The sequence below is a fragment of the Carcharodon carcharias genome, chromosome 14 (genome assembly GCF_017639515.1).
Source record: "Carcharodon carcharias isolate sCarCar2 chromosome 14, sCarCar2.pri, whole genome shotgun sequence".
In the NCBI taxonomy this organism is placed as follows: domain Eukaryota; kingdom Metazoa; phylum Chordata; class Chondrichthyes; order Lamniformes; family Lamnidae; genus Carcharodon; species Carcharodon carcharias.
The window spans coordinates 82,696,782-82,710,686 of NC_054480.1; the positions used below are offsets into that span (position 1 = coordinate 82,696,782).

Genomic DNA, 13,905 nt, shown 5'->3' on the forward strand with positions numbered 1-13,905 from the left:
TCCTTGACAGTTCGAAATCCAGTCAAGTAAGCCGGTTGCAGTTTTGGGGTATGCTCTTTGTGTCCTCTGGGGCCTGTCATCCCCACGTGGTCCTGGTCTGTGGAATCTGTGAAGGTTCTTCAGTTGGGTGGAGGACGCGGTTGTGGGTGGTCGATCTTCGTGGAGGGCTGCGGTTGCGGCCTTGTTGTCTTCGGTTGAGCCTGTCACCACGTGCCTCTCGCTGTGATGTTGCCTGCGGGCCTGCAAACCTCCAGATCTCCTTCCTCCGCTTGGCTCAGCTCCCTGTTTAAACTCTGCAAAACCACTCCCAACTGCTCACTGCCCTGCGTCAGCTTTCAAAACTGCTCACTGCCCAAGAACTGCTCACTTCAGATCTGCCAGCCCAGTTATACTGTTTTTTTTTTCGAATTTCTTATCTCAATTCAAATCAAGGTTAGTTCTTTGTTTGATTTTTGGTGGGCTTCCCCAGGTGATTGTTGTCTCATTGTTTTAATGGGCTCGCATGATGTTTATTATTGTCTTCCTGTCCCCGTAACTAGTCTTGAACTGAAAGCCATTGTATATGTGGAGTATTGATGGGTTTGCATAATTGCATTGATTGTGATCTTCCTGCCCCTGTAGTTAGTAGCGATTCTTTTTGCAAGGTTTTGATGGGCTTTAGTTTCGTGTTGATTGTTTTAAAGGGAAGAATGCGTATTCTGTCTCCCCTCATTGTCTGGTTTCAGGTAAAAGTCCAAAAGTCATATCCTTGCTGATGATATGAAAAATGTGGGAATTTTGAGAACCCTTCAGTACATCCACAGTGCTGTTAGGGAGGGAGTTCCAGGATTTTGACCCAGCGACAGTGAAGGAATGGTGATATATTTCCAAGTCAGGATGGTGAGCGAATTGGAGGGGAACTTCCATGCAGTGCTGTTCCCATGTGGCTGCTGCCCTTGTCCTTCTAGGTGGTAGTGGTCATGGGTTTGGAAGGTGCTGTCTAAGGAGACTTGGTGTATTCCTGCAATGCATCTTGTAGATGGTACACACTGCTACTACTGTGCATCGGTGGTGGATGGAGTGAATGTATGTGGATAGGGTGCCAATCAAACAGACTGCTCTGTCCTGGATGGTGTCAAGCTTCTTGAGTGTTGTGGGAGCTGCACTCATCCAGGAAAATGGGGAGTATTCCATCACACTCTTGACTTGTGCCTTGTAGATGGTTGACAGGTTTTGGGGAGTCAGGAGGTGAGTTACTCACCACAGGATTCCCAGCCTCTGACCTGCTCTTATAGCCATAGTATTTATATGGCTAGTCCAGTTCAGTTTCTGGTCAATGGTAACCCCCAGGATGTTGATAGTAGGGGATTCAGTGATGGTAATGCCATTGAACATCAAGGGGCGATGGTTGGATTCTCTTTTGTTGGAGATGGTCATTGCCTGGCACTTGTGTGGGGCAATTGTTACTTGCCACTTGTCAGCCCAGGCCGAGATATTGTCCAGGTCTTGCTGCATTTGGACATGGACTGCTTCAGCATCTGAGGAGTCGCAAATGGTGCTGAACATTGTGCAATCATCAGCGAACATCCCCACTTCTGACCTTATGATGGAAGGAAGGTCATTGATGAAGCAGCTGAAGATGGTTGTGCCGAGAACACTGCCCTGAGGAACTCCTGCAGTGATGTCCTGGAGCTGAGATGATTGACCTCCAACAACCACAACCATCTTCCTTTGTGCTAGGGATGACTCAAATGAGGGGAGTGTTTTCCCTCTAATTCCCATTGACCCCAGTTTTGCTAGGGCTCCTTGATGCCACACTCAGTTAAATGCTGCCTTGATTTCAAGGACAGCCACTGTCACCTCACTTCGGGAGTTCAGCTCTTTTGCCCATGTTTGGACCAAGGCTGTAATAAGGTCAGGAGCTGAAGATGATCTAACCTCAGGCAAGGCAATCCAGCTAGTTAGGATTGTCCTGTTTTTCTCAAAATGCTCAGACAGTCCAATAGGGGAGAAGCCAACCCTCAGTCCAGCTGAGCTTAGTGGTTTTGGTTCTGCATTTTGGAATACTGACACCCTAGGAAATGGTCATCTAACAAATTTTAATTCGATTCAGGTGCCAGTGTCAGTCCTGTCAGCCGAGGAACCATAGCTCAAAGACATCTGCCTTCGACCAACAGACACTCCACTTTACGGAGTGGTGGAAGCCCAGCTCCCAGTCATCAGCATGATCCTCGAGCCACTGAGAAATCAAACAGATCTTTGAGCTGATGTACGACATCCATAACCAGCCTGTCTCTCTCTCCCGAGCAGAGATGCCTGCATCACCCTGGATCTCCTCTGGAATGCAGAGGTGCTAAAGATTACTACTGTTGTTAGCCAGCCAGAACAGCATGGTGCTGAGTACTCAAACACTACTGCAGGCTTATCCATCATCCCGAAAAGTCCCCAATGGTCAGGCCAACCTACTGCGCACAAGATTCCCATTGCACATCTACTGGAAGTGCTACCCGAGAATAATCGGCAGCCTGAAGAGCCTTTACCTCCAACTCTGATGATGGTACAACAGATCAACACAGGAAGCACAGTGTACACACTGCAGCTTCCAGCCAGCTTGCACACCCACAAGGGATGCCGGAACCTGGTAGCAGCCTCTCACCATCAGGAAAACGTAGAGCTCAGTGTACCACTCAACCATCTCCTCGCCACAGAAATGCTCTTCCTCAACCTCAGAGGGCATCGAGATGGCCCACACAGAGAAAGAAGAATAAAAATAACACCAAGGAGACGAATACCATGTTCATCCACCTCACAAGAAACAATCGAAAGTAACAGCAACCGAGGAGCAACACAACAGCCGAACTGACCAGGCGTGGGTCACCATCAAGCAATGGTGAAAGAAGGAAAGGATGAAAGCAAACCCAAATACCAAACCAACCTCTCAGCCAACAACAAGAACAGAACCACCAGAGCCTGCCACTGTGCCCACAGGGCAGTGAACAGAGGGTTCTAAAGCCTCCAGATCTCTAACTTCAAGGACCTGAAAGGGGGGAGATGGACTAATGAGAATGTTGTTAATGCTTATGCTGTAATAGCAATAATATTGGAAAGCATCAACAATAGGGTAAATACATAAAACTTATAACAATGTAGTAAGTAGCTCCATATCCATGGGATAAAGACTTTGGGGAGGTGTAGTATAAGGGTCTGGTATATACAGGGTTAATGTGAGGCTGAGTACAGTACCACCCACACAGTGATGTAAGAAGGCACATTACTAGACCTAGGGTCAGTGTGGTGTTGAGAAGAGACATGTTAAGATCTAGTCATGGAGATTGTACCCTTTCCTTTATATATGTATATAGTTACAAGTAGTTAATAAAGACTTTTGGTTAACATACAGAAACCTACGGAGACTTCCTTAACAGACATGTTCTGTAACCAACGCCATTACGACAAATATTATCCTAAACTCCTCATGTGAAATAGAGGGAGAGCCCCTGAAAACCAAAATGTCGTCCTCAAAAATCAAAAAGTATCCCTTGACAAAATTAACCTTGGTCGTTTTATTTCTCAAAAAGAGCTCTCGCAAAATGTATTATGACCCCTGCCTCTGCTGATGTTCTGTCATTTTGCCCATTAACAGATTTGTACAGTTTACTGTGGACAGTCCCTGACTCTTTACATTGAAGTCTGCCTTATCTAAATCTAGAATCTAAGCTGTTTCATGAATGGTTTCAAACATTTCATTGAACTCAATCACTATTTCAAAATGTTCATTCATAGTTTGGCTGTTAATTACTGGGTGGAAAGCCCAGGTTTAGTTATGTTCCACATGAGCCTCCTGCTATTCTATTTCATCTAATCTCAGTTCTATCTTTCTATCCCTTTGTCCATCATGGGCATGAGCCTCAGATGCAGCTATTCTACCTGTGTCGGCTACTCCCTGAATAAAGTGGCTCCCAATAAGATGGTTCCCTCTAATTCCCAATTGGATTTATGAGTGACTAGCTCATATTGATGGGCCCTTGTTTTGGATTCATCTACAGATGGAAACATTTCTATGTCTGTACTATTAGAGTCTTTCATATCTTGAAGATCTCTATCGGTCTTCTCTTTTCCACAGAAAACAGCCCCAACCTCTTCAGTTTTTTAATGATACGTATAATCTCTCAGTTCTAGAACATATGTAAATCAATTCTGCTGCTTCTCCAGTTTCTTTATGTCGAGAATGGGAATTCCTAAACTTTCCATATGTAAGAAGTTCACCAAAACCATAATTATTAAAAAAAACGTTTCTGTGCAATAAACGGCGGCACTAGGACCCTAGGGATACTAATAAATTGGGAACACATTTCTGTCTTAATTGGCATAAAGTTACTGTTGGGATCTTGTGTATGAACACAGCCCAGTGTGAATGCTTGAAATATTTGAGGTATTGGGACCTGCCCTGATCCTCAGTCTGGGCTGTAGATGTATTTCACTCTGTGAGCCTGCAGTCTCGCTTAGTACAGCTCCTTCTGTCAGACATGGGAACACATTTCCCTTACCTACTCACCCTCACCCTCAGCACCCTCCTCCTGTGGCTCGAATTAACCTCCGCAATGGGACACAACTCCACTGGTGAGTTCAACTTGTTTCAGAGTCTCGAAAGTGAACTTAAGATTGGTTAACTAATCAGGGATTGGGGATAAATGGGTCTGTTCTTGGTTGGTAAACTGTAACTAGTGGTGTGCCACAGGATCAGTGCTGGGGCCTAAATTATATGCAATCTCCATCAGTGACCTGGATGAAGGGACGGAATGCCTGGTTGATAAATTTGCCGATAACACTAAGGGAGATGGGAAAGTAAGTTGTCAAGAGGAGAGAGATAGAGAGTCTGCAAAGGGATATTGACAGGTTAAGTGAGTGGACAAAAATTTGACAGCTGGAGTATAATGTGGGGAAATATGAACTTGTCCACTTTGGCAGGGAGAATTGAAAAGCAGTTTACTCTTTATGTGATTCATGTACTGGAACACACAGATCCTCCTGTACCACCAAGTGCTGCAATCGCTCTCTATTTAAAGTTAACATGCAGGTACAACAAGTGATTCGGAAATAAAATGGAGTGTTGGAGTTTACTGCAAGAGGCATGGAATACAAACTGCAGCTGTACAGGGCATTGGTGAGGCCAAATCTGGAGTGATGTGTACAGTATTGCTCTCCTGTCTGTGACACATGCTGTCTTTCTCTCTCCTGTCTGTGACACTGTCTGTCTCTCCTGTCTGTGCCACTCTCCCTCTCTCTCCCGTCTGCGACACTTTCTATCTCCCATCTGCGGCACTCTCTCTCTCCTGTCTGTGACTCTCTCTTTCTCCTGTCTGTGACATTGTATCTCTCTCTCTCCCATCCGCGACACTCTCTTTCTACTGTCTGTCACTCTCTCTCCCTCCTGTCTGCGACATTGTCTCTCTCTCTCTCTCCTGTCTGTGACTCTCTCTTTCTCCTGTCTGTGACATTGTATCTCTCTCTTTCCCATCTGCGACACTCTCTTTCTACTGTCTGTCACTCTCTCTCTCTCCTGTCTGCGACATTGTCTCTCTCTCTCTCTCCTGTCTGTGGCGCTCTCTCTCCCTCCTGTCTGTCATTCTCTCTCTCTCCCCTGTCTGCGACACTCTTTCTCCTGTTGTTGACACTCCCACTCCTATTGGTTACTCTCTCTCCTGTCTGCGACATTCTCTCCCTATGTCTGTGACATTCTCATTCTCTTGCCTGCCTGTGAAACACTCTCTCTCCTGTCTGTGACATTCTCTCTCTCCAATCTGTGACACTCTCTCTCTCTCTCTGGTCTGTGACACCGCACCCCCAACCCCACCTGTGACACTCACTCTCCTGTCAGCGACAGTATCCCTCTCTGCTGTCTGTGAAATACTCTCTCTCTCCTGCCTGAGATACTATCTCTCCTGTCTGTGACATTCTCTCTCCTTTTCTCTCCTGTCTGCGACACTCTCTCTCTCTCCTGTCTGTGACATTCTCTCTCTCTCTTCTGCTTGTGGCTTCCTCTCTCTCCTGTCTGTAATACTCTCTCCCTCTTGTCTGTCATTCTCTCACTCTCTCTCCCCTGTCTGCAACATTCTTTCTCCTATCGGTGAGTCTCTCTATCTCGCTCCCTCTCTCCTGTCGTTGACACTCCCTCTCCTGTCAGTGACTCTCTCTCTCTCTCCTGTCTGTGACATTCTCTCTCTCTCTTCTGCTTGTGGCTCCCTCTCTCTCTCTCCTGTCTGTAACACTCTATCTCCCTCTTGTCTGTCATTCTCTCTCTCTCTCTCTCCCCGTCTGCAACACTCTTTCTCCTATCGGTGAGTCTCTCTATCTCTCTCCTGTCGTTGACACTCTCTCCTGTCAGTGACTCTCTCTCCCCCTCCTGTCTGTGACATTCTCTCTCTCTCTCTCCTGTCTGTGACATTCTCTCTCTCTCCTGTCTGTGAAACTCTCTCTCCTATCTGTGACATTCTACCTCTCTCTCCAGTCTGTGACACACCCTCTCTCTCTCCTGTCTGTGACTTTCTCTCTCTCTCTCCAATCTGTGACACTCGCCCCATCCCACCTGTGACATTCTCTCTCCTGTCTGCGACAGTATCCCTCTCTCCTGTGTGTAACATTTTCTCTGTGCTGTCTGTGACACTCTCCTTCTCTCTCCTGTCTGTGAAATACTCTCTCTCTCTTCTGTCTGTGACATTCCCTCTCTCTCTCCTGTCGGTGAAACTCTCCCTCTCTCCTATCTATGACATTCTACCTCTCTTTCTTGTCTGTGACACACTCTCCCTCTCTCTCCTGTCTGCGATTCTCTCTCTCTCTCCTGTCTGTGACATTCTCTCTCTCTCCAATCTGTGACACTCTCTCTCTCCAGTCTGTGACATTCCCCCCTCCTGCCTGTGACATTCTCTCTCCTGTATGTGACATTTTCTCTCTCTCCTGTATGTGACATTTTCTCTCTCTCCTGTATGTGACATTTTCTCTCTCTGTCCTGTCTGTGATATTCTCCTTCTTTCTTCTGTCTGTGAAATACTCTCTCCCTCTCCTGTCTGTGACATTCTCACTCTCTCTCTTGCTTGCAGCTCCCTCTATCTCTCCTGTCTGCGAAACTCTCTCTCTCTCTCTCCTGTCTGTGACATTCTCTCACCCTCTCTCTCCTATCTGCATCACACTGTCTCTCTCTCCTGATTGTGATATTCTCTCTCTCTCTCCTTTCTGTGACACAGTCTGTCTCTCTGTCTCTCTCTCTTTCTCCTGTCTGTGACACTCTATCTCCAGTCTGAAACTCACTCTCTCCTGCCTGTGGCACTGTCTCCCTCTCCTTTCTGTGACTCTCAACTCTCTTTCCTGTCTGGGACACTCTCTCTCTCTACTACTCTTTGTGACATTCTCTCTCTCCTGCCTGTGACACTCTTTCTCTCCTGTCTGTGACTTTCTCTCTCTCCTTCTGTGAAACTTTCTTTCTCTCCTATCTGCGACTCTCCCTCTCTCTCTCCTGTCTACAGAATTCTCTCTCCCTCTCTCCTATCCCCGCCACACTCTCTTTCTCTCTCCTATCTGTGTCACACTCTCTCTCTCTTGTGTGAGACACTCTTTCTCTCTCTCTCTCTATTGTCTGAGGATCTCTCTCCCTCTCTCTCTCTCCTGTCTGCGAAACTCTCCCTCTCTCTCCTATCTGCGTTACGCACTCTCTCTCTCCTGTCTGTGACATTCTCTCTATTCCTACTGCCTGTGAAACTCACTCTCTCCAGTCTGTGAAACTCACTGTCTCCTGCCTGCAAACTCTTTCTCTCTATCTCCTGTCTGTGTCACGCTGTCTCTCTCTTGCCTGTAACTCTCTCTCACTCTTTCTCTCTGCTTTCTGTGAAACTCTCTCACTCTCCTGTCTGCAACTCTCTCTCACTCTCTCTCACTCCTCTCTGTGACACACTCTCTCTCTCCCCTGCCTGCAACTCTCCCTCTCTCCTGTCTCTCTCTCTCTCTATCCTGTCTGTGACTCTCTCTCTCCTGCCTGTGATGACCTCAATCTCGCTCCTGTCTGTGACACTTTGCCTCTCTCGTCTTTGACATTCTCCCTCTAACATGCTCTGTCTCGCTCCTATGACAATATTTCTCTCTCTTGTCTGTGGCATTCACTCTGTCTCCCTTCTGTGACACTTTCTCTCTCCTATCTGCGACACTCTTTTTCTCTCTCCTTTCTGTGACACTCTAGCTCTCCTGACTGCAATACTGTCTCTCTCTCTCTTGTCTGTGACACTCGCTCTCTCTCCTGTCAGCGACACACATTCCCTCTCTCCCGTCTGTGAAACTCTCTCTCTCTCTCCAGTCTGCGACTCTCTCTCTCCTGTTTGTGACACATTCTCCCTCTCTCTTTCCTGTCTGCGACACTCACTCTCTCTCCTGTCTGCAATATTCTCTTTCTCTCCCGTGAGTCATATTCTCTCCCTCTCTCCTGTCTGTGATACTTTCTCTTGCTCCTGTCTGCGACACTCATTATATACTGTCTGTAACACTCTCTCTTTCCTCTCTGTGACACTGTCGTTCTCCCTCTCCTATCTGTGAAAATCTCTCTCTCTCTCCTGCCTGTGACATTCCCTCTATCTATACTGTCTGTGACAATCTTTCTCTCCTGTCTGTGAAACTCACACTCTCCAGTCTGTGAAACTCTCTCCCTCCAGTCTGTGACTCTCTCTCTCCTGTCTGTGAAATATTCTCACTCTCTCCTGTCTGTGATATTCTCTCTCCCTCTCCTATCTGCATCACACTTTCTCTCTCTACAGTGTGTGGCAATCTGTCTCCCTCCTTTCAGTGACACACTCTCTCTCCCTCTCTCCTGCCTGCGACTCTCTCTCTCTTCTGTCTGTGACTCTCTCTCTCACTCTCCAGTCTGCAACATTCTCTCTCTCTCTCCGATCAGTCATATTTTCTCCCTCTCTCCTGTCTGTGACACTTTCTCTCGCTCCCATCTGCGACACTCTTTCTCTGTCTGTGACAATCTCCCTCTCTCATCTGTCTGTGACACTCACTCACCTTCTCCTGTCTGTGAACATCTCTCTCTCTCTCCTGCCTGTGACATTCCCTCTATCTCTACTGTCTGTGACAATCTTTCTCTCCTGTCTGTGAAACTCACATTCTCCATTCTGTGAAACTTTCTCTCTCTCTGTCCTGTCTGTGACATTGTCTCTCATTTTCTCTCCTGTCTGCAACACTATCTCTCTCCTATCTGTGACATTCCCTCTCTCTCCTGTCTGTGACATTCGTTCTCTCTCTCCTGTCTGTGAATTACTCCCTCTCTCTCCTGTCTGTGAATTACTCTCTCTCTCTCCTGTCTGCGAAATACTCTCTCTCTCCTGTCTGTGAAATACTCCCTCTCTCTCCTGTCTGCGAAATACTCTCTCTCTCTCCTGTTTGCGAAATACTCTCTCTCTCTCCTGTCTGCGAAATACTCTCTCTCTCTCCTGTCTGTGAAATACTCCCTCTCTCTCCTGTCTGTGAAATACTCTCTCTCTCTCCTGTCTGTGAAATACTCTCTCTCTCTCTCCTGTCTGCAAAACTCTCTCTCTCTCCTACCTGCGTCACATTCTCTTTCTATACTGTCTGTGATACTTTTTCTCTCTGTCCCATCTGTGACACACTCTCTCTCTCCTGTCTGTGACATTTTCTCTCTCTGTCCTGTCTGTGACACTCTCTCTTTCTCTCCTTTCAGTGATATACTCTCTCTCCTATCTGTGAAATATTCTCTCTCTCTCCTGTCTGTGATATTCTTCTCTCTCTCTCCTGTCTGCGACACTCTCTCTCTCCTATCTGCATCACACTTTGTCTCTCTAAAGTGTGTGGCAATCTCTCTCCCTCCTTTCAGCGACACTCTTTCTCTCGCCCTCTCTCCTGCTTGCGACTCTGTCTCTCTCTCCTGTCTGCAACAATCTCTCTCTCTCCCGTCAGTCATATTCTCTCCCTCTCTCCTGTCTGTGACACTCTCTCCCGCTCCCGTCTGCAACACTCTCTTACTCTGTATGTAACATTCTCCTTCTCTCACCTGTCTGTGACACTCTCGCTCTCCCACTCCTGTCTGTGAAATTCACTCTCTCTCCTGCCGGTGACATTCTCTCTATCTCTACCGTCTGTGACATTCTTTCTCTCCAGTCTGTGAAAATCACACGCTCCAGACTGTGACACTCTCTCTCCCTCCAGTCTGTGATTCTGTCTCTTCTGTCTGTGATACTCTCTCTCTCTCTCTCTCCTGTCTGCGGCAATCTCACTCTCCTGTCTGTGACATTCTGTCTCTCTCTCTCTCCTATCTGCATCACACTTTCTCTCTCTACAGTGTGTGGCAATCTCTCTCCCTCCTTTCTGCGCCACAATCTCTCTCTCCCTCTCTCCTGCCTGCGACTCTCTCTCTCTTCTGTCTGTGACTCTCTCTCTCACTCTCCAGTCTGCAACATTCTCTCTCTCTCTCCTGTCAGTCATATTTTCTCCCTCTCTCCTGTCTGTGACACTTTCTCTCGCTCCCATCTGCGACAATTTTTCTCTGTCTGTGACAATCTCCCTCTCTCATCTGTCTGTGACACTCACTCACCTTCTCCTGTCTGTGAAAATCTCTCTCTCTCTCCTGCCTGTGACATTCCCTCTATCTCTACTGTCTGTGACAATCTTTCTCTCCTGTCTGTGAAACTCACATTCTCCATTCTGTGAAACTCTCTCTCTCTCTGTCCTGTCTGTGACATTGTCTCTCATTTTCTCTCCTGTCTGCAACACTATCTCTCTCCTATCTGTGATATTCCCTCTCTCTCCTGTCTGTGACATTCGTTCTCTCTCCTGTCTGTGAATTACTCTCTCTCTCTCCTGTCTGTGAATTACTCTCTCTCTCTCCAGTCTGTGAAATACTCTCTCTCTCTCTCTCCTGTCTGTGAAATACTCTCTCTCTCTCCTGTCTGTGAAATACTTTCTCTCTCTCCTGTCTGTGACATTCTCTCTCTCCTCTGTGACGTTCTCTCTGCCTCCTGTCTCTGACACTTTCTTTCCCTACTGTATATGACACTCTCTCTCTCCTGTGTGCGTCACATTCTCCCTGCCCTGTCTGAGACCCTCTCTCTTTCTCCTGTCTGCGAAAAGTTGTCTCTCTTGTCTGTGACTCCCTCTCTCACTCTCCTGTCTGCGAAACTCTCTGTCTCTTCTCTGTGACTCCCTCTCTCTCTCTCCTGTCTGCGAAACTCTCTGTCTCTCTCTTTCCAGTCTGTGACATTTTCTCTCTCTGTCCTGTCTGTGTCGCTCTCTCTCTCTCTCTCCTGTCTGTGAAATATTCTCTCTCTTTCCTGTCTGTGAAATATTCTCTTTCTCTCTCCTATCTGTGAAATACGATCTCTCTTTCCTGTCTGTGGCATTCTGTCTCTCTCTCTTCTGTCTGTGATATGCCCTCTCTCTCTCGTGTCTGCGACACTCACTCTCTCTCTTGTCTGCAATATTCCCTCTCTCCCATGAGTCATATTCTCTCCCTCTCTCCTGTCTGTGATACTCTCTGTTGCTCCTGTCTGCAATAATCATTATCTACTGTCTGTAACACTCTCTCTTTCCTCTCTGTAACACTCTTGCTCTCCCTCTTCTATTTGTGAAAATCTCTCTGTCTCTCGTGCCTGTGACATTCTCTCTATCTCTACTGTCTGTGACATTCTTTCTCTCCTGTCTGTGACACTCACACAGTCCAGTCTGTGAAACTCTCTCTCCCTCCAGTCTGTGACTCTCTCTCTCCTGTCTGTGATACTCTTTCTCTCTCTCTCCTGCCTGTGACATTCTCTCTCACTTTCTCTCCTGTCTGCAACACTCTCTCTCTCTCCTGTCTGTGACACTCTCTCTCCCTACTGTCTTTGACACTCTCTCTCTCTTGTCTGCGTCACATTCTGTCTGTCCTGTCTGAGACCCTCTCTCCCTCTCCTGTCTGCGAAACGTTCTTTCTCTCCCCTATTTGCGCCACACTCTCTCTCTCCTGTCTACAACACTCTTTCTCTCTAGTCTGTGACTCTCTCTCTCCTGTCTGCGAAACTCTCTCTCTCTCTCTCTCCTGTCTGTGAAACTCTCTCTCTCTCTCCTACCTGCATCAAACTCTCTCTCTCTCTCTCCTGTCTGTGAAATATTCTCTCTCTTTCCTGTCTGTGGCATTCTCTCTCTCTCCTATCTGTGAAATACTCTCTCTCTCCTGTCTGCAAAACTCTCTCTCTCTCCTACCTACGTCACATTCTCTTTCTCTACTGTCTGATACTTTTTCTCTCTGTCCCATCTGTGACACATTCTCTCTCTCTCTCCTGTCTGTGACATTTTCTCTCTCTGTCCTGTCTGTGACACTCTCTCTCTCTTTCTCTCTCCTGTCGGTAATACACTTTCTCTCTCCTGTTTGTGAAATATTCTCTCTCTCTCCTGTCTGTGACATTCTCTCTCTCTCTCTCCTGTCTGCGACACTCTCTCTCTCTCTCCTATCTGCATCACACTTTCTCTCTCTACAGTGTGTGGCAATCTCTCTCCCTCCTTTCTGCGACACTCTCTCTCTCCCTCTATCCTGCTTGTGACTCTCTCTCTCTCCTGTCTGCAACAATCTCTCTCTCTCCCGTCAGTCATATTCTCTCCCTCTCTCCTGTCTGTGACGCTCTCTCCCGCTCCCGTCTGCTACACTCTCTTTCTCTGTCTGTAACATTCTCCTTCTCTCACCTGTCTGTGACACTCTCGCTCTCCCACTCCTGTCTGTGAAATTCACTCTCCCTCCTGCCGGTGACATTCTCTCTATCTCTACCGTCTGTGACATTCTTTCTCTCCAGTCTGTGAAACTCACACGCTCCCGACTGTGACACTCTCTCTCCCTCCAGTTTGTGATTCTCTCTCTCCTGTATGTGATACTCTCTCTCTCTCTCTCCTGTCTGCGGCACTCTCTCTCTCTTGTCCGTGACATTCTGTCTCTCTCTCTCCTATCTGCATCACACTTTGTCTCTCTACAGTGTGTGGCAATCTCTCTCCCTCCTTTCTGCGACACACTCTCTCTGTCCTTCTCTCCTGCCTGCGACTCTCTCTCTCTCCTGTCTGTGACTCTCTCTCTCACTCTCCTGTCTGCAACATTCTCTCTCTCTCTCCCGTCAGTCATATTCTCTCCCTCTCTCCTGTCTGTGACACTTTCTCTCGCTCCCATCTGCGACACTCTTTCTCTGTCTGTGACAATCTCCCTCTCTCATCTGTCTGTGACACTCAGTCTCCTTCTCCTGTCTGTGAAATTCACTCTCTCTCTCCTGCCTGTGACATTCTCTCTATCTATACTGTCTGTGACATTCTTCCTCTCCTGTCTGTGAAACTTACACTCTCCAGTCTGTGACAGTCTCTCTCCCTGCAGTCTGTGACTCTCTCTCTCCTGTCTGTGAAATACTCTCTCCCTGTCCTGTCTGTGACATTCTCTCTCTCTCCAGTCCGTGACACTCTCTCTCTCCTGTCTTTGACATTCTTTCTCTGTCTCCTCTCTGTGACATCCTCTCTGTCTCCTGCCTGTGACTCTCTCACTCTCCTGTCTGCAACATTCTCTCTCTCTCCTGTCAATCATATTCGCTCCCTCTGTCCTGTCTGTGACATTCTGTCTCTCTCCCATCTGTGACACTCTCTCTCTTCTGTCTGTGACATTCTTTCTCTCTCTCCTCTCTGTGACATCCTCTCTGTGACACTCTCTCTCTCTCTACAGTCTGTGACACTCTCTCTCTCTCTCCTGTCTGCAAAATGTTCTCCCTCTCCCCTATTTGCATCACACTCTCTCTCTCCTGTCTGTGACACTCTCTCTCTCTTGTCTGTGACTCTCTCTCTCTCTCCTGTCTGCAACACTCTCTGTCTCTCTCCCTCCTGTCTGTGAAACTCTCTGTCTCTCCTACCTGCATCACACTCTCTCTTTTT

The 13,905-nt window shown here is 47.3% G+C and overlaps 1 protein-coding gene across 1 annotated transcript in view; it reads left to right on the top strand.

The window, feature by feature from the left end:
* The first annotated feature begins 4,431 nt into the window (after positions 1-4,431).
* LOC121286755 (perlwapin-like) overlaps positions 4,432-13,905 on the top strand; it is a 577,457-nt gene continuing 567,983 nt past the window's right edge. Inside the window, exon 1 of the mRNA XM_041203787.1 lies at positions 4,432-4,599. Coding sequence (XP_041059721.1) covers positions 4,506-4,599 — 94 coding nt within the window. The 5' untranslated portion in view covers positions 4,432-4,505. The remainder of the gene's footprint in view (positions 4,600-13,905) is intronic.